At 38.3% G+C, this 19,795-nt stretch overlaps 3 protein-coding genes across 6 annotated transcripts in view; 1 reads left to right on the forward strand and 2 right to left on the reverse strand.

Moving 5' to 3' along the window:
* The window catches only part of LOC127508008 (butyrophilin-like protein 2), a 42,150-nt gene extending 27,793 nt beyond the window's left edge, over positions 1 to 14,357 (forward strand). Inside the window, exons 2-7 of the mRNA XM_051885478.1 lie at positions 8,626 to 8,970; positions 9,061 to 9,411; positions 9,599 to 9,700; positions 13,203 to 13,283; positions 13,461 to 13,553; positions 14,350 to 14,357. Coding sequence (XP_051741438.1) covers positions 8,626 to 8,970; positions 9,061 to 9,411; positions 9,599 to 9,700; positions 13,203 to 13,283; positions 13,461 to 13,553; positions 14,350 to 14,357 — 980 coding nt within the window. The remainder of the gene's footprint in view (positions 1 to 8,625; positions 8,971 to 9,060; positions 9,412 to 9,598; positions 9,701 to 13,202; positions 13,284 to 13,460; positions 13,554 to 14,349) is intronic.
* Positions 1 to 19,795, reverse strand: part of LOC127508848 (uncharacterized) — a 630,120-nt gene that overhangs the window by 566,881 nt on the left and 43,444 nt on the right. The window lies entirely within an intron of this gene.
* The window catches only part of LOC127508878 (uncharacterized), a 110,671-nt gene that overhangs the window by 47,008 nt on the left and 43,868 nt on the right, over positions 1 to 19,795 (reverse strand). The window lies entirely within an intron of this gene.

Genomic DNA, 19,795 nt, shown 5'->3' on the forward strand with positions numbered 1-19,795 from the left:
ACGATCAGACCTTAGTTCAATTATTTCAGTAGCTTTTATATACATGCCTTAGAAAAAAACAATCATTACTGGTGTTTATCTTGAGACAAAACAATGGCAGTGACATATTTTAAGATATGTTTTCAGTTAAAACAGCTCAGACATGCATTTTAATCTGGGACTAGATTTAAGCCTTGTCTGTGAAAGATTAAAACATTCATCTTGCATTCATCTTGAGACAAAACAATAGCACAGACAAATTGTAAGATGTCAGTGCAAGTTACTTTCAGTTAAAACAGCTCAAACATGCATTTTAGTCGTTGGAAAAAGAGCCTGGAAAACCGTGACAACATAAATGCAACCTGCATCTGTAAAATGGAAATAAATAGACATGGAAACTCACCAACGAAGACAGAAACACAGTACTACAGACTGAAACACTGCCACAGTTCACTGTTCAGGACTTGAAGCTTTTCAAGGATTGAAGCTACTCTTCTAATGCAAAAAGTATGTTCTTATTCAATAAATTGATACTCTGACGAACTCAGGGATTTCCACCATGAGCAATGCCCGAAGCATAACAGAGCCAGTTTTGCAGAAACAGCAAATACAAACTTTGAGGCCTTATTTTTTTCAGCCCTCACTTGTTGTAAGGCATCTAAAGAAAAAACAAAAACAAACAGGAAGTTAAAACTGCACAATATTTTTAAACATTTGATCGGTAGTAGTGTACGACTGACAGAAGGTGGGTCATAGATATTTGGAAATGTGACTGTTACAATGTACTACAAAATTAAGTGAAACTTTAAATATGCTTAAAAAAAAAAAAAGGTTTAAGTTAAAACATGCTGAATTCAAATGTATGACCATTTAATACAAACCTTTATAGGTTGATGTATATCATACCCAGAAGCAGGGCACAAGCTGATGTGACAAGTGAGTTGATTCAAAACTTTATCTCCCTCGATCACAATGTCAATGTCAGCAGGTGGTTCGTGAAGTTCGCCCCCTACTTCAGAATAATTAACACCACCACGAAGAGCTGCTCAAGATACTTGGGTAAAGTTGGTTTTATATTCACACATTCGGACTTCCGCGTTTAAGAACGTTCTAATAATGTGCAATAAAGTTAATGTTTGCAAATTCTAAACAGCGACATGATATTTACAACCAACGATTGTAACCCTACAACATTTTTCACAATTGATCAAAATGGGCAAGTATTATTTTAATGGCATACTTACTTGCGAACGTCCACTGAATGTCCAATGTAGTGTACAAAGTTATTGTAGCCTATGCAGAAGTCCGAATGTGCGAATAGAAAACCAAATTTACCCAAGGTCACCCTCACAATCATCTGTCTGGCTATCCTAAAGTTGTGTACATAAAACAAACCAGTTTCATTGCCTTTTGCTAGAATGACTACAAAATAAACAAATTTATACTTTTTCTGAAAAAAAAAAAAAAAAAATAACACATGGGAACACAGGCAAAATAAAATTATTATAAAACTGATATTTTCCAGAAAAAAACAACAACACAAAAGTCACATGCATTCGGGATGGCATAAAGGTGAGTTAATGAACACCTGGTTTGGACATTAGTAATTCATTATCTATTAACAACTATATCAGTTTTTATAGAAATGACTTACCATGTATTGTAAAGTGTCCTCAGTCATCAAACTGAAAAGCTTTAGGTCCTAATGGGAGAAACATTTTTACAGCATTATTAGTGGTCGATAGTTGTTTGCCAGGTCAATTAATTAGTTGTGCAAATACTGCTATTATAATCTACTATTTCTACTACTACTAAAAAAATCATGATCATGATCCTAAAAAAATCCTAACATTTTCCCTGGACGAAGCAAAACAACAAGTTAGGCAAATGTAACGTTAGCTCTCAATGTCTTTACTTACAGATTTGGATCATTATTTTGGGCAAACATGTCAAAGACAAATAAAAGAACAGACAAATATTAATTTAAAAACTGAACTCAATATTATAATGCAGGAATCCCACAGCCTCACTTGGGTAAATTTGGTTTTATATTCGCACATTCGGACTTCCGCATAGGCTACAATAACTTTGTACACTACATTGGACATTCAGTGGACGTTAGCAAGTAAGTATGCCATTAAAATAATACTTGCCCATTTTGATCGTTTGTGAAAAATGTTGTAGGGTTACAATCGTTGGTTGTAAATATCATGTCGCTGTTTAGAATTTGCAAACATTAACTTTATTGCACATTATTAGAACGTTCTTAAACGCGGAAGTCCGAATGTGCGAATATAAAACCAACTTTACCTAAATCACAGCCTCGGGCGTTTTCTCCCGCACCACGCGCACTTCCCGCCCACAGCATTTCAAATATCTCGCGCTGCTACACGGTAAAGGAGGAATTCATTTTAAATTCGATTAATTACGATTCCGTTAGGATTCATGTCCACAAACAACGTTAATGAACTATAAAACACACATTCAAACGCAGCATTATCTAATATATAAAGTAAAACAAATTTCCAAGTTCAATCTACCTTTCAGTCCAAGAAAATCGATCGATTCGAGCAGAAAGTTCAAGAGCTCGTGCGTCGTGACGTCAGAAAAACGTCTGACGCGGGATCCTTAAAGTGCAGGTGAGATGATTGAGTAGTTGTGAATTTACTGTTTAAGTTGAAAGAGTGTAACGTTATTATAATAATAATGTCCAGCTGGTTCATCTCACTGACTTCCTATTTATCTACAGACTTCAGTTGGCAGGATTATTTTTTTATTTATTTTTTTATTTATTTTTGTGGGATTAGAGGGAAGGGTCATGAGGAGCATGAATGCTAATGTGAATAAAGTGTTGAATGAGGGGACAGATGGATTGACTAGTGATGGGCAGATCGAGGCTTTGTGAAACACTGAAGCAGTTGAAGCAAATGTGCCGTGATGTGTCGAGGCTTCGAAACAATCTGACACCCGTCTCCACGGTAACCCCTAGTGGTCAAAACAGTGTAAATGCAACAAAATGCAGGCCAAACATGCATTAAAAATACCCTTTAACAAATGTATTGCAGTAAAATCAATCAAATGCTATTAACTAATCATCTAATAAGATTAAATATAGAGTGTCTGTATAATATGTGTTCTTTTATCAATTTTCAAGGCTTGTTTCTCTGTTCCATGGCTCAAGCTAAACAGGCCAATAAGAGATTAATAACTACCATTATTCATTTTAATTATTCTAATGTCTAATTAAAACATCTACAAATCTATAAAACTGGTCAGAGATCAGGTAAAACCATAGGGTAAAGCCCTAGACACTTGTTCAATAGTTCTCAGTGAATCTACGTGATTCATGGGTTCACTTTATCATCGCCCTCTACTGGTGAACCATTGATATTTCGAACTGTTTTGAAACAGTGATGACATAATGAAGCCTCATTTACTAAAATCACGTGACTTTGGCAGTTTGATACACGCTCCGAATCACTGATTCAAAACAAAAGATTAATGAAGCTTCAGAGCTTCATGAAGCAGTGTTTCAAAATCAGCCATCACTAGGATTGGCACAGTCTAAGTTCCACCAGTGATGAAGCTGACCAAAAATCAACATTGATCCAATGTTGTCTTTTTCAACACTGAAAAGCATTGAAATTTCAACGTTGATTCAATATTATTTAGCATTGAATTTTCAATTTCAACCAAAATGATGATTCTGATGGAATTTCAACATTGAATCAATGTCACCCTGCTATCTGGGTAGGTAACTACAAGACTGGGCAGCAAGGAGAGACAAGGTGAGTGAAGATATAGTGCAGGTGATTAGGATGATAGCTGGCAGGTGCAGGTGATTGAGAAGGACTTGCAGGTGGATGGTGACTGTGACAATTTCACTTAACCAAAAAATGTTGTTCTTTCTCTTTTCTTCAATTCTGTCTCACTAATTTCCAACAGTCTTTTAAACGCAGTGTAGATGGAAACTCAGTCTTGCCTGTTATTTGGATGTGAATTGATTCCAGTTTTGTCCAGTTTTCCTCCAGGGGCCCGTTTAATAAGGAGGTTCAACCAACTCTGAGTTAACTTACCCTGAAATGGGAAACTCTGGGTTTTCTGTTTCAGAACAGCTGAATTGAGGTAGTTCAATCGACTCTGAGTAGGTTGACTCGAAGTTAAGCGCGTGCACCACGACTATGAAAAGCCATCATCAATGGAGCTCCGATATTAGGATTTACCATGGCAACAGCACTTCTGAGTCAATGCAAGTTTAATTCTTATCACCGTTATAATATCAAAGGTGAAAACTGGCAGAACGGTAAGTTATTGAACTAATATTCATTTTCATTTTATATTTTATACTGGCAGACACATATTATTTGGACCTCAGTATTGTAAATTAACAGGATGTTAATTTATATAATATATATATATATGTAATAACATCCATATAATATATGGATGTTAATTTAAAATAATATCAGAGGGTAAATTATTTTATCATTATTAAACACTCGTTAGGCAATTTACTTACACATTGGGAACATTTTCTTTATTTTTATTGAAAATAAATGCCTTTCTGATGTGATGGGGAAAAGGAAGAAGAGCGAGCTCAGCAGAAGGTGGATTCGAACCCAGTCAATCGCATCACAAGGAAATTCTCTGCGCCCAATACGGCGCAGAGAATTAAAGAATTCTTAAATCTTAATAAAATTTTAATTAAAATTTTAATTTTAATTAAATCTTGATTTAAGAATTTTTAGATATTTGTACTTGAAATAAGACAAAAAACACTCGGTAAGAAAAGGATCTTTGCAGCATGAACGAATGAATGAACTACTTAAACATCACTTGCACTTTAAAAAGAGGGAGGAGACCGAAAGAAACTCTGGGTTTACCGAAAAAAAACCTGCTCCTGACCAGGTTAGGTTCACAGAGTAAGTTACCATGGTATAAGTTACCTCTCTTTCTTAACCTGATTTCTCGGGTTTGACATACCACCCATTCTGAAACGGAAAACCCAGAGTTTCCCTCATTTCAGGGTTAACATACTCAGAGTTCTCACTTAACCTCCTTTCTGAAACGGGCCACTGTTCTCCTCCCAACTGTAGTTTTGTTTTTGTTTTCTTTGCGCCTTGCCTTAATATTACTTTTTTTTTTATCTTAGGTTTGATATACATTTTCGTTAGGTTTGCCTTACTCCAGAGGTTTCAGCTAAAATTTCAGCTTGTGTGGATCATTACCTGCTACTGCTTCTTCAGTTTGGAACTCCTCTCTGTCATACTGTACAAAATACAATGAGTTTCAATGGAGGGACTCAACATTCCTTCATTACTTGTTCTAAAGTGATGTTTTAGAATTAGTAACAGAGGCTTGGTCAAACTGTAAACTTGAGATTTGAATCCGTGGCAGAAGGAAGTAGTGCTGCACAAAAGAGGTTTTTTTTAAAGACATTCCGTTGTTATTTCTTATTTATTTACACACTTGTGCCACCGAACTGACATATAAATGCAGTATCACACTCGTAGCCATACATTATGGCTGTATATCAGCACGCTGTGATTACTTACAGCCAAACCACAGCCGTGCTGATGTATTGCATGGCTAAGAGTGTGATAATGATATATTCATATATCATAATGTATATTTTTTTAATGTTTTAAATTTGTCTTTAAAAAAAAAATATATATATATATATATATATAATTTAAACAATTTCATTATCTAAAAACATCGTTTTAAATGAATGAATGAAGACTTTCGTCCAGAGTTTTTGAATGAATTTCACAATACCCTACATTTTACTGGACACTGGATGCCACCTACAGGCTCAACAGTTTAATTGATCTTTATCAAGCATAACGTTAGTTTCACTTTCAAAGTTCATTCACTCATGTTAATTGTGGTTGCTGCAACATCTGTATTTATATCCGGACTATAAACTTTTATCCTATTTTTTCTTACTTTAAAAGGTTTAATAGATAGTGGATTGTTGTCATTTAGAAATAATATGATGTGTGTGTTTGAATCGAGATCAACAGGACTGTATCTATTCTCCATGTATTTTGACATTATGTTGTACGTATTTGCCCGTTCAAGCCCTGATGGAAGCGAGAATTAACAAGCTTCAGGGCGCGAGCGTTATTAAGCCCCGGGTATACTTCACTTTCCGCGCCCGGACGCATCTCGCGCGTCCGCGCATCCTTCAAAGTATACTAAACCACGGATGCGCGCGGATGACCGAGTTTGACACATGCGCAGTACAATTTTTTTCTATACTCTTTACCAGACTTGTGTCATCAACGGGACATTCGCTAGGCAGGATCGGAGAAGAAAAATAGTGCATCCACCATTGCAACATAGTTCAGAATACACCAAGAGAACAAAAATCAAAAACGATGGAGAAGGCATGCCTCTGAGTTTACTCGTCTTGTTTTTGAATCGCTCTTTACACACTCTTCTTCGACGACTGCACATTGTGCTCAGTACTGTGCGTATTGCCACCTAGTGGACTCTTCTGTCCTGCTTGCGCATGCGCTGTTGCACGCGCACTGTCCGCGCGGTCTCGAAATTTGGGCTGCACACGCACGGGGTGTGCCGAAGTATACCCGGGGCTTTAGAGATGCAACACTGATTTTCGGTCCCTTTTGACTGAAAAATGTTCTGATTTGAATTGTTAAAAATCACAGCTTCATCAGAATTGTACGAAACTTGGTGACTTTTATGGCATTTGGAATGTGAACACAAAAATAATTGAGGGCATGATTCGAGAATGCTAAGTGGTCACACTTGTTGTCTTCAGTCAAAACTTACCGACCATAGGAAATGAATGGGAAATCGACAAAAACAGGAGTGACACTCTAAAACATCAAGACTGAAATAAACTCCCATTCACACACACACATATTATACACACACACCTATGAACTGTGCACTTGGAAGTACATGCTTGTTCCTTAGCGTCAGTATTTTTTTTTTTTTTTTGGAGGAGCTCTGTCTCAAGAGCATAAAAAGTAAGAAACAGAAACGCATTCTTTACAAATTCTGAATCAAAAAATGGGTGACAAAATGCTTCCTTGCATTCTCTTTCTAACTCAATGTTTAGGTTTGACTGTAATCATAATGCAAAACTAACACTTCAAATCACCATTTCTTACAAAAACATATCTATATATCTAAAACTTGATAAGAAATAGTTTTTGAGAATGTCTAAATATATATTTATATCCCCAACCTTAAAAAAAAAAAAAAAAAAAAAAAAAGTAAATATGTCCAGAAACAACTTAAGCTTAAACAACTTTGTAGGCTAGTCACTGTGCAGGGCATGCAGGGCACTTGGTATCACAGGAGAGAGATGGAGAGCTATTCACACCACCAGAGATGCAGCCGAGAAAGCGTCTAGGTGCATTTGGCTAGAAAGGGCAGATCCGTGGGTTGCTGCTAGGGCAACAGGCCAGAGTCGGATCACCTGGGTGAAGGGTGTATGATATTCGAAAGACATAAGACATCCCGGGGAAATAATAACCCTTCGATTGTATGTGCACAAATAGATGCGGAGCCTAATGAGCAGTCCCTTTTCCCAACCTTGGACTCTCTGATCACATCTCCATTATGCTTGTTCCCTCCTACAGTCCTGTTGTGAAGACAATGAAACAAATACAAAAGTCAATCACAGTGTGGCCCAGTAACGCTGCCTCTGTGCTTCAATGCTGCTTTGAGTGTACTGACTGGCAGATCTTCAGGGAAGCAGCAACAGATGCTAGAGAGGTGGATCTGGAGAAGTATGCATCCTCTGTTACATCAGCAAGTGTTTGGATCTACTACTAGAACAATAACTATCCACCCTAAACAGAAGCCCTGGCTAACTCCAGAGATCAGATCTACGGGTGTAGATCGATCTTGAAACATGTTTCTTTGAATTGTGAATCCTTAATTTCGGTCAGTAATCAATGAAAAATGCTAAGAATTGGATTAATTGTGATTCAGTAGCAATTCAGTGCTTTAAAATATATAAACATTAAATTACTACATGCGTGAATTGATGTAACCCCGCTTATTCTAAGGACTCAAATTTATTGTAAGTGTCTAAAATGCATACACACAATTCCAATGAATAATAAATAAAATGATGAACTTAATGTCATTAAACTGAATGTGTGAAGGAAACTGCTGAAATAACTACAACATTAACAACACAGGAAGTGTCCTCATAAACCATGTTTACGTTATAATACCCATGTCATTATACACATTTGTGTCCTCATAAACCATGTATACAAGAACACACACTCTCTCTCTCAAACACACACACAAACACATTTTCTATGTGTATTGTGTATATACGGTATGTTTGTTTTCTCTGGTTTCTTGTCACTTATTGTACAATACACTTTGAGTTTGGCTTCTTTTCTGGTATCAGTGTGTTTCTTCATTGTAAGCAGAGTCAAGCAAGCTTATACTGAAGGTAAAGACTGTGATTTATTTGTGTATCCTGCCCTAGTAGATAGACAAGAATTTTGGGATTAGAAGTAGCACCAACATAAATACTTGTTCATGACAGTAATGATAATGATGATGTATTTTTAGTACTGTATGTATACATTTACATTATAAAGAACTACAAACCAAGCTTTATTTCATTTCTCTCTCTGTTTGTCTCAGGGTTGACTGTGCACGGTCCCTCTGGTCCTCTGGTTGCTCCTCTGGGATCTTCAGTGGTTTTGCCCTGTTATGTTAATGAGCTCTTACTAATGGAGGATCTGGAGGTTGAATGGAGAAGAAGAGACTCAGAGACTTTAGTTCATCTGTATCAAGATGGTGAGAGTCGAGCAGAGGCCCAGCAGCAGGATTATCATGATAGAGCTCATTTCTTTACTGATGAGATTCAACATGGAAACTTCTCTCTCCGTCTGGATAATCTGAGAGCTGAAGATGAGGGAAAATACACATGTAAAGTTTACAGTCAGCAGAATTATGGAGAAACTGTGGTTCAAATAAAAGATGTTGGTTAGTGTGAACTCAATTAGTTCTGGTAGGAAGTTAATTTAGCATTTCATGAAAATATTTTTGCTTATGTTTTGGTTTATTTTCTTTCAGAGCGTCTGCTAGTATCAGGCTCAGATGAGTTCATAACTGCGTCTGTGGGTGAAGACGTCACTCTGAACTGCTCTGTAGACTCTCACATCACACCTGAAGACTTTGAACAGGTTTCATGGAAGAAAACTGATGAAGATATTCTGGTTCTGCTCTACCAAAACAATGAGACTTTACCAGAGTCATCAGATGAGCGATACAGAGACCGAGTTGAGTTCTTCATTGATGAAATCCCAAATGGGAACTTCTCTGTCAGACTGAAGAGTGTCAAAACTGAGGACAAAGGAGTTTACATGTGTCAAGTGTTTGCTGGAGGACTTTCAGCCAATGCAACTGCAGTTCTGGAGCAACTGGGTGAGTTAGAAAATTAATGTTGGCTGCCATGATAATATTACATGACCAGCTAAATACCACACACTTTATCTCAGTGATCCCTTATTATTTGCCACTGTTTAAATATCAGCCATTATGACCTATTGTTGGTGGGTAGCATGTATATAATAGGTGTGGAACTCAAAAAAATTATGTCAATGTCTCACAGGTTTATCTGTCTTACACATAATGGTGCTGATTCTCTGTTTTGCTGCATCTGGATCTGCTCTTCTGCTCTGCTGTCTGATCTACTGCAGATCATCTAAAAAAGGTTTATATTTTTTACATTTTTTTTTTTTTTTAGTATCTTATTCAGACCATGTTTTTATACAAAATATCAGCAACTTTTTTTAAAAAAAATGACAGTATTCTCTCTCTTAGAGTGAGTTTGTGTGAGCAGATGTGTGAGAGAGCATTTCTAATTTTTGCATATTGTTGCTTTTCTACTCTTCCTTTATTTCTGAAACATACTGAGAGTGTGTTTCATCTTTGTTTTTATTTTTTGTTTGGTAAGTTTAGGTTAGAGAGTTTTTTCCGTGCAGCCTTTTTTGGCAACCGCATGGCATCTCCCATGGGGGGAATGATGTCAGTTTCCCTGCGGCATGGGTTTAGATGTGTACTGGAGCCGACTGCTTTGATTGTGTTGATTGTAGTTGGTAATTAGCTTGGTCATGGAAATATAAATTCAGCTTTGTGAATGAACAAAGCCGTTGTGGGTTTTTTTAAAAGACTGAACAACTTGTCAATCAAATAATTGAAAATGGGCTTAGGGTGAAAGGAATGCCGGCAACTCCGCTCTATGCACCGGCTACCAAAGTAACCATTTCAAATGTTCCTCCATTCATTAAAATTGAAGTGATCGTTAAAGAATTGTTTTGTTTCGGGAAAGTAGTCAGTCTGGTTAAAATGGTACCTTTAGGATGTAAAAATCCAGCAGCACTAAAACATGTACTGTTATTCAGAAGACAAGTTTACAAGTTTTTCTCAGGATAAAACTCTAGATGTGTCTTCTAGACTAAATGGCAGAGATAGTTCCTATGTGTTGTAACAGACTCAACCTGTCACATTAGTTGCCCTTTTATATGTAAACCTACTACCTGACACTAGAGGGAGTATTGCGCTTATTGCTCTAGTATATATCAGCAAAGTAATGTTAGAAGAAGTTAGATTGGTTTGATGCCACAGCATGGTTGATGGTGACTGTGTGCCACTCTTAGGCCCCATTTAGACTGCAGGGGTCGTATTCACAAAATTTCTCTCACCACTAAGAGTTCTCCTAAATAGCAGTAAAGTTCTTAGCTAAGAGTTTTCTCTTAAAACCTATTCACAAAGCTGCTGAGACCAACTTTTACTAAGGAATAGAGAGAAGTCTTAAGCTAAGAGTAAGGGCGGGGTTGACCTCGTTGCCATGGAGTATACACACAGTGATTGGCTGATGGGAGAGGAGTCAGCAATTTAATCATAGAAATATTGCATATTGTAGACAATTTAGGAGCTACTTTTAGCCATAAGATGTTTTGTGAATACGGCTCCTGGTCTTGATGATCAATTTGATTTTGTGACTATATCCGATTTTTTGGACGACATGCTTACATTCCAAGTTAGTCTCCAGATTTAAATCCTATTTAACAAGCATATTTAACAAAACTATTTAACACGCATATTTAACATTTCACCAGCTGAAGAGGAGACTAAATGCAAAAACTCCCTAGAACAAGCAACCATTGAAAGTGGCTGTTTTAAAGGCCTGGAAAAGCATTTCAAAGTGTGAAACCAAGAGTCTAGTGATGTCTATGGGTCACAGACTTGCTCCTTTGATTGCTTGCAAGGGATTTACAATTAAGTATTAGCTTTTATATATTTTTATATATATATATATTTCTCTCTCTTAGAGTGAGTTTGCATGAGCGGATGTGTGTAAGAGCATTTCTAATTGTTGTATATTGTTGCTTTTCTACTCTTTCTTTATTTCTGAAAATGATTTTATATATATATATATATACACACACAGTGGGTACGGAAAGTATTCAGACCCCCTTAAATTTTTCACTCTTTGTTATATTGCAGCCATTTGCTAAAATCATTTAAGTTCATTTTGTTTCCTCATTAATGTACACACAGCACCCCATATTGACAGAAGAACACAGAATTGTTGACATTTTTGCAGATTTATTAAAAAACAAAAACTGAAATATCACATGGTCCTAAGTATTCAGACCCTTTGCTCAGTATTTAGTAGAAGCACCCTTTTGATCTAATACAGCCATGAGTCTTTTTGGGAAAGATGCAACAAGTTTTTCACACCTGGATTTGGGGATCCTCTGCCATTCCTCCTTGCAGATCCTCTCCAGTTCTGTCAGGTTGGATGGTAAACGTTGGTGGACAGCCATTTTTAGGTCTCTCCAGAGATGCTCAATTGGGTTTAAGTCAGGGCTCTGGCTGGGCCATTCAAGAACAGTCACGGAGTTGTTGTGAAGCCACTCCTTCGTTATTTTAGCTGTGTGCTTAGGGTCATTGTCTTGTTGGAAGGTAAACCTTCGGCCCAGTCTGAGGTCCTGAGCACTCTGGAGAAGGTTTTCATCCAGGATATCCCTGTGCTTGGCCGCATTCATCTTTCCCTCGATTGCAACCGGTCGTCCTGTCCCTGCAGCTGAAAAACACCCCCACAGCATGATGCTGCCACCACCATGCTTCACTGTTGGGACTGTATCGGACAGGTGATGAGCAGTGCCTGGTTTTCTCCACACATACCGCTTAGAATTAAGGCCAAAAAGTTCTATCTTGGTCTCATCAGACCAGAGAATCTTATTTCTCACCATCTTTAGCAAACTCCATGTGGGCTTTCATGTGTCTTGCACTGAGGAGAGGCTTCCGTCAGGCCACTCTGCCATAAAGCCCCGACTGGTGGAGGGCTGCAGTGATGGTTGACTTTCTACAACTTTCTCCCATCTCCTGACTGCATCTCTGGAGCTCAGCCACAGTGATCTTTGGGTTCTTCTTTACCTCTCTCACCATGGCTCTTCTCCCCCGATAGCTCAGTTTGGCCGGACGGCCAGCTCTAGGAAGGGTTCTGGTCGTCCCAAACGTCTTCCATTTAAGGATTATGGAGGCCACTGTGCTCTTAGGAACCTTAAGTGCAGCAGAAATTTTTTTGTAACCTTGGCCAGATCTGTGCCTTGCCACAATTCTGTCTCTGAGCGCTTCAGGCAGTTCCTTTGACCTCATGATTCTCATTTGCTCTGACATGCACTGTGAGCTGTAAGGTCTTATATAGACAGGTGTGTGGCTTTCCTAATCAAGTCCAATTAGTATAATCAAACACAGCTGGACTCAAATGAAGGTGTAGAACCATCTCAAGGATGATCAGAAGAAATGGACAGCACCTGAGTTAAATATATGAGTGTCACAGCAAAGGGTCTGAATACTTAGGACCATGTGATATTTCAGTTTTTCCTTTTTAATAAATCTGCAAAAATGTCAACAATTCTGTGTTTTTCTGTCAATATGGGGTGCTGTGTGTACATTAATGAGGAAAAAAAATGAGCTTAAATGATTTTAGCAAATGGCTGCAATATAACAAAGAGTGAAAAATATACCCACTGTGTATATATATATATATATATATATATATATATATATATATATACACACACACACTGTGTTGTAGGAGTGTATTGTGAATAGAAGTTTTTCATAATAAATGTCTTGTTAAAATTCAGATTGTCTCAAAATTCAAATTTGCTCTCTCTCTCTCTCTCTCTCTATCGACACAGCTTTGAGTCTTCAGGTTTTGCTTGCCATCTGTCCAAACATTATTTTGCTCTTGACCTTTGTCCTTTGGGGTTTCACTGAAGGTAAATGTTTCTCTTTTACTCTCACAGTTGGGGGAACCAGCATTGTTCTTTTACTTTAATTTGGTTATGTATTTTTGTTTATCTTCGATTGTAAATAGGTCAAATTTGCAAAATCATAAGCTTTACATCACTACTAAAGTGGTATATTAACTTTGCTGAACTTTGATTTCTTTTCAGGATTTTGGAATGAGACCATCATTTGTTGTGCTCTTTATATTCTGAGGCCTCTTATGTTGTTTAATGCTGCTCCATATCTAAAAAATCTTCCAAGTATGTTTTTTTTTTATACAAACATTTCTTTTTAGAGTGTTTTACTTCTACTGCAGATTTTAACTTACCCTTTACTTTTACAGGGATTATTGGAAGTTGGATAAAGCATGTAAGTGTTGATGTTGAATATGCTGCTTTTTCATCAGCTTTTTATACAGGTATGCAAAATAATCTTATCTTAATAATCTTATAACAGTACATGCTTATTATTGATCACATATTTTGCAGTTGCTGTAATTAAACGACCCAGTGCACATTGGCATGCGATTTTTACATCTGACTGCCACTCCCTGCATCATGGGTATAAATAGGCAGCAGGTTTATCTGTTTGTGCTCTTCTAAATTTACTATAATTGATTTCTATGAACCAGTTCTTCAGCTCCTTGATCAGTGTTGGTGTGATGGCGCTGCAGTGGTTGTCGCGATCTCAGAGAGCACTACAAAAACGGCTGTTTTCACAGTTATTGAGTGAAGCGCACCTTCAATGAACTTGCTGTTCATTCAGCTTTGTGAATTGCTTCTTCAAAAAGATTGAGTGCAAACTGCAGGCTGCACTAACTCCTGCCAGTGTTGCCGCAGCCATTTCCCCTGTGTGCCTCAGCACTAAAAAGAGAGCTAATTTCCCTAAAAAAGGGCTTACACAGGTGTGGCACTGCATCTTTTTAAAGACGTCATTCCATCTGTGTTTTTCTGGATGCGGTGGTTTCCTATCCTCTTCGACGGCCACAATTACAGCCTCACATTCCTGGGAAGAATGCTGAGACTGCGTTCGTGGGTGGCTCATGTTCTCTCATAGGAGCATGACCATGTTGGCACATTGTTCATCTTGCCTTTCTCATGAGGGCTTGAGCACTCAGCATGTCATGTGCCGTCAAGCTGCTGGTTTGCAGCGCGGGTTGTCATGGCAAGGTCCCTTCACCTATTCCTCGATCTAGTTCCCTTCCTGGCCACCAGAAGAGGGCTACTTCAGCAAGTAGCTTAAGTGACCTGAGGATTATGGTGAGGGCCTCCGTGCCTTTTTTTCCTGGACGTGCATGGAAAACTTGGCAGTATGGAGCCATATTGGTGCCAAAACATGGAGCACCAAAAATGCCAAAATCTGCATAAAATGTTTTTCTCCACTACCCTCAATGGTCGGGTGACAGTGCCTTTTAGAGATACTGTCAAGGACTGTGCCTAGCAGTTCTCTGCAGTCAGAAGCGGGCTGAGGCAATCAAGAGTTTGCCCCGACATGCTACAAGAGTCCCTTGTGGGCTGCCCCTCAGCCTGCTTGTTGCCAAGCCCATCGGTCCCCTGCAGCAAAAAAAAGAAAAAATACAACTGGCATAGCCTGCTCTACTGTGACTACCCCAGGAATACAACGCCACCTGTCTCAGCCGCCGTTTAAGCAGTCAGTGAAACATCACCCCTAAGACAGGCAAAACGGAGATGGGCGGGGCTGCTCCTACCCCAGAGGATTCCCAAATTTTGTTCTGTCACTGGCGTCACAGCCAGCAGTAACCAAATTCTCAGTAAAAGAGCAGCTTCCTCTAGAGCAGTGGTTCCCAAAGTGGGGGTCACAACCCCCCCAGACAGCGAGGGATGGGTCGTGTGATGATTTCCAGAAATTAAAAAAAAAATCTAACCAAATCTAACCACCAATCTAACCTCGACCATGACTCCTGAGGTGAGTACGACAGATTAACAACATATTAGCAACAGCATCATTTGCAGCAGGTCAATTTACATGTTAAACATTCCGACATGTGCACGTAGGTAATTGGGCTTTAAGCTTAGGATATTAACCTATTTTTGTCAATATGAAACGTTGGTTAATATCGGCCAAAGACAATGCTGGGAGGACAGCCGAGGAGAGCAGAGAAGCACCACCAACAGAAACTCCATCAACGTCAGGTACAGAAAGAGCCTGGCGTGTACTTAAAAAGGACATCCATCAGCAGTCGGATCAGCCTTTCTCCAGGTCTCAAAAGTATAGAGAAGAATTTATCCAGTATAGATTCATATGCGTCATCGTCAACGAAGTACAACTTCCCCAATGTGTAGTGTGCATTGAGGTGCTTGCACATGAAAGCCTAAAGCCTGTAAAAATGCTATGGCACTTGAAAACCAAGCACCCCTCTCTTGCTGCTAAACCAGTGGATTTTTTCAAAGGAAAGGAGTGAGAGTTGCAAGGCCAAAAAGAAGTCCTAAGTAAACAGACAACAATCCCTGCCAAAGCTCAACAGGCATTATATGAGGTAGCATATTTAACCCTTTGAGCGGTACGGTCCCACATATGGGATTTTTATTTCTGTGCCCATGGGCGTATGGTCCCACATATGGGATTTCGAACATTCAGCGACGTCACATAACTGCCGGATTCAAACTGTGCTTACGTGCTTTGGCTGTGAGACGGGCCCGCACAGCGCTTGTCATATACCAAAACTATGCAGTGTTTTCAGCCACAATGTTTTTTTTTATGGTTCCATACATTTAAATACACATTATCACCAGTAAAATAATACATTTAGAGTTTATAAAATACACACTGATGTCAGACATTAGTGGAAGCAGCAATAACAGTGAATTCAAATATAATTTGCCGACATTTATTCATATCAGACACTGTTGTGGCAGAAATTCGACTTGACTCACTGCATAAGAGACAAACACGTCCAATTGTCTTTCGAAAGTTTTATTTCTTGCAAGAAAGGTCAGACAGTCAACAGAAACACAAGTATCTGCTGAGTGTAAGACAAAGAACGAAAGCTTCCCCTCACTTTTATATCTCTAACCTCCAAGGCTGAAGCCTCTGTCCTTTTACCATATTAGGAACATTTCTTAGCGGCTGTAACTTTCCACACATTGTTAGCACAGACATTTCATTAACATACAGCTTGCATGTTCCCATACAATATCTTGCTCTTTCTATTTCTAACATCACCGTTAAACACTATGTTAAACATCACCCCTTAAGCAAACATCATACCATGTTCCATAAGCATTATATTTCATACGAATACAGGTAAAAATCATATGGAAAAATTAAAATTTCCACAACAACACATAATGTGTGTCGTTTATAAAGGTTTTTAAACGACAAAACACAGTCACTTACACATATTTGAGGATCGTAATATCAGACAGTTGATGACATGGTAAGCAAGTTTGTGAATATTTTTTATTTATTTTTTTATTTTTTTACTTTTTTATTTATTATAATTACAAGAATAACAATGAAAAAACAAAAAGCAATATTAACAGAAAGGGAGGAAAGACAATATACAAACCCAAATTCCAAAAAAGTTGGGACACTGTAAAAATTGTGAATAAAAAAGGAATGCAATAATTTACAAATCTCATAAACTTATATTTTACTCACAATAGAATATACATAACATATCAAATGTTGAAAGTGAGACATTTTGAAATGTCATGCCAAATATTGACTCATTTTGGATTTCATGAGAGCTACACATTCCAAAAAAGTTGGGACAGGTAGCAATAGGAGGCCGGAAAAGTTAAATGTACATATAAGGAACAGCTGGAGGACCAATTTGCAACTTATTAGGTCAATTGGCAACATGATTGGCAGTGTCTCTCAGAAGTCAAGATGGGCAGAGGATCACCAATTCCCCCAATGCTGCGGCAAAAAATAGTGGAGCAATATCAGAAAGGAGTTTCTCAGAGAAAAATTGCAAAGAGTTTCAGAGAATCTGGAACAATCTCTGTGCATAAGGGTCAAGGCCGGAAAACCATACTGGATGCCCGTGATCTTCGGGCCCTTAGACGGCACTGCATCACATACAGGAATGCTACTGTAATGGAAATCACAACATGGGCTCAGGAATACTTCCAGAAAACATTGTCGGTGAACACAATCCACCGTGCCATTCGCAGTTGCCGGCTAAAGCTCTATAGGTCAGAAAAGAAGCCATATCTAAACATGATCCAGAAGCGCAGGCATTTTCTCTGGGCCAAGGCTCATTTAAAATGGACTTTGGCAAAGTGGAAAACTGTTCTGTGGTCAGACGAATCAAAATTTGAAGTTTTTTTTTGGAAAACTGGGACGCCATGTCATCCGGACTAAAGAGGACAAGAACAACCCAAGTTGTTATCAGCGCTCAGTTCAGAAGCCTGCATCTCTGATGGTATGGGGTTGCATGAGTGCGTGTGGCATGGGCATCTTACACATCTGGAAAGGCACCATCAATGCTGAAAGGTATATCCAAGTTCTAGAACAACATGCTCCCATCCAGACGTCGTCTCTTTCAGGGAAGACCTTGCATTTTCCAACATGACAATGCCAGACCACATACTGCATCAATTACAACATCATGGCTGCGTAGAAGAAGGATCCGGGTACTGAAATGTCCATGGTGTGTCTTTGGTGCATCATAAAGAGTAAGATGCGACAAAGAAGACCTAAGACAGTTGAGCAACTAGAAGCCTGTATTAGACAAGAATGGGACAACATTCCTATTCCTAAACTTGAGCAACTTGTCTCCTCAGTCCCCAGACGTTTGCAGACTGTTATAAAAAGAAGAGGGGATGCCACACAGTGGTAAACATGGCCTTGTCCCAACTTTTTTGAGATGTGTTGATGCCATGAAATTTAAAATCAACTTATTTTTCCCTTTAAAATGATACATTTTCTCAGTTTAAACGTTTGATATGTCATCTATGTTGTGTTCTGAATAAAATATTGAAATTTGAAAATTCCACATCATTGCATTCCTTTTTTATTCACAGTTTGTACAGTGTCCCAACTTTTTTGGAATCGGGTTTGTACATATATGAACAGCAAATGTATGTTTCACAGCTGTATATTTATACATACGTATTAGTGCTTATTCCTAGATATCAATGATTATATACATGCGCCCATAGACATATAAATACATATACACATATACATATATATAAATACATATATACACGTCCCGTCTCCCCCCCCCCCCCCCCCCCCCCCCCCCCCCCCCCCCCCCCCCCCCCCCCCCAAAAAAAATAGATATAAATAAATAAATAAAAAGCCAAACAGGTGAGGTTAACCATTCCTATAACAATTACTGTTTACTTAGCTGAGGATGTCTTTACATTATTTATATTTCAACCACTTTTCCCAGTCAAACTTGAAAGCACTCTTTTTCATCTTTAAAATATATGTAAGTTCTTCCATAACCCAGATTTCAATAATTCCAAACCATTGTTTACAATTCAAAGTAGCATCTTTAAGCCAATTCCTAGTTATAGTTTTTTTACAAGCCGCAAGAAGAATCTAACATATGTATCTATCACTTTTAGCTACTATGCCTTTAATATTTCCCATAAGTAAAAACAAAGAGGTTCTAGGTATTTTATATCCTAAAACTTCAGACATAACTACCTGCACATCATCCCAAAAAGACTGAATTTTCTCACAACTCCAAAAGATGTGTGTATGATCCGCTTCTAACTGTCCACTCTGTCTCCAGCAAGTCTACTGCCTGGAGACTTGCTTGCTTTTAATCTTAGGTGTAATGAAGAAGCGGATAAGGCACTTCCAGCAAAACTCTCTCCATATTTGTGAACTGGTAGTAGTTTGGTGTATTAACCACATCTCATACCAATCTGTTTCTGGTATTTCAGTTTTTAATTCTTTATCCCATTTAAATTTTATATATAATGTGGAGGAGGGACTGCAACTCATCAACACCTCATACAGAGAAGAAATTATTCTGGGTAGTACATGGTCATAGGCATCAATCAGCATTTTAGTAAGGGAATGAATATCATTTACTCCTATCATTCTCCTTTTTTTATTGTAGTAATCCCTTAACTGGAAATATCTAAATAAGTCCTTATTTCTTAGTCCGAAGTTTTCCTTTAAATCCTGGAAGCTTCTAATTTCACCATCTGCAATTACACAGAATAATGCTGTTATATATTGGATCTTCAAGTTTGTGAATATTTTAAATAAAAAAGGAAAAACATAATAGCGATCCATCTGTCATACAGTGTTATTGTTGCTGCGTTCAGCATACGTGACACACACTACGTGTCACCTTGGAAACGTTCTAAAATAACGGTCGCCTTAAAAAACTCACTCTGGGGGGACAGTTAGAATATTTTAAACTCATGCTCGAAAGGGTTATTTGCACAGGCAAAAAAGCCCCACACGATCAGGGAAACCCTTATCAAATCTGCTGCTATAGCTATAAGTCGGGCTATGCATGGGGATAAACTGGCCCGTGACTAGAAGCAGTGCCTCTTTCTAATGGGAC

The sequence above is a fragment of the Ctenopharyngodon idella genome, chromosome 3 (genome assembly GCF_019924925.1).
Source record: "Ctenopharyngodon idella isolate HZGC_01 chromosome 3, HZGC01, whole genome shotgun sequence".
NCBI classification, from domain to species: domain Eukaryota; kingdom Metazoa; phylum Chordata; class Actinopteri; order Cypriniformes; family Xenocyprididae; genus Ctenopharyngodon; species Ctenopharyngodon idella.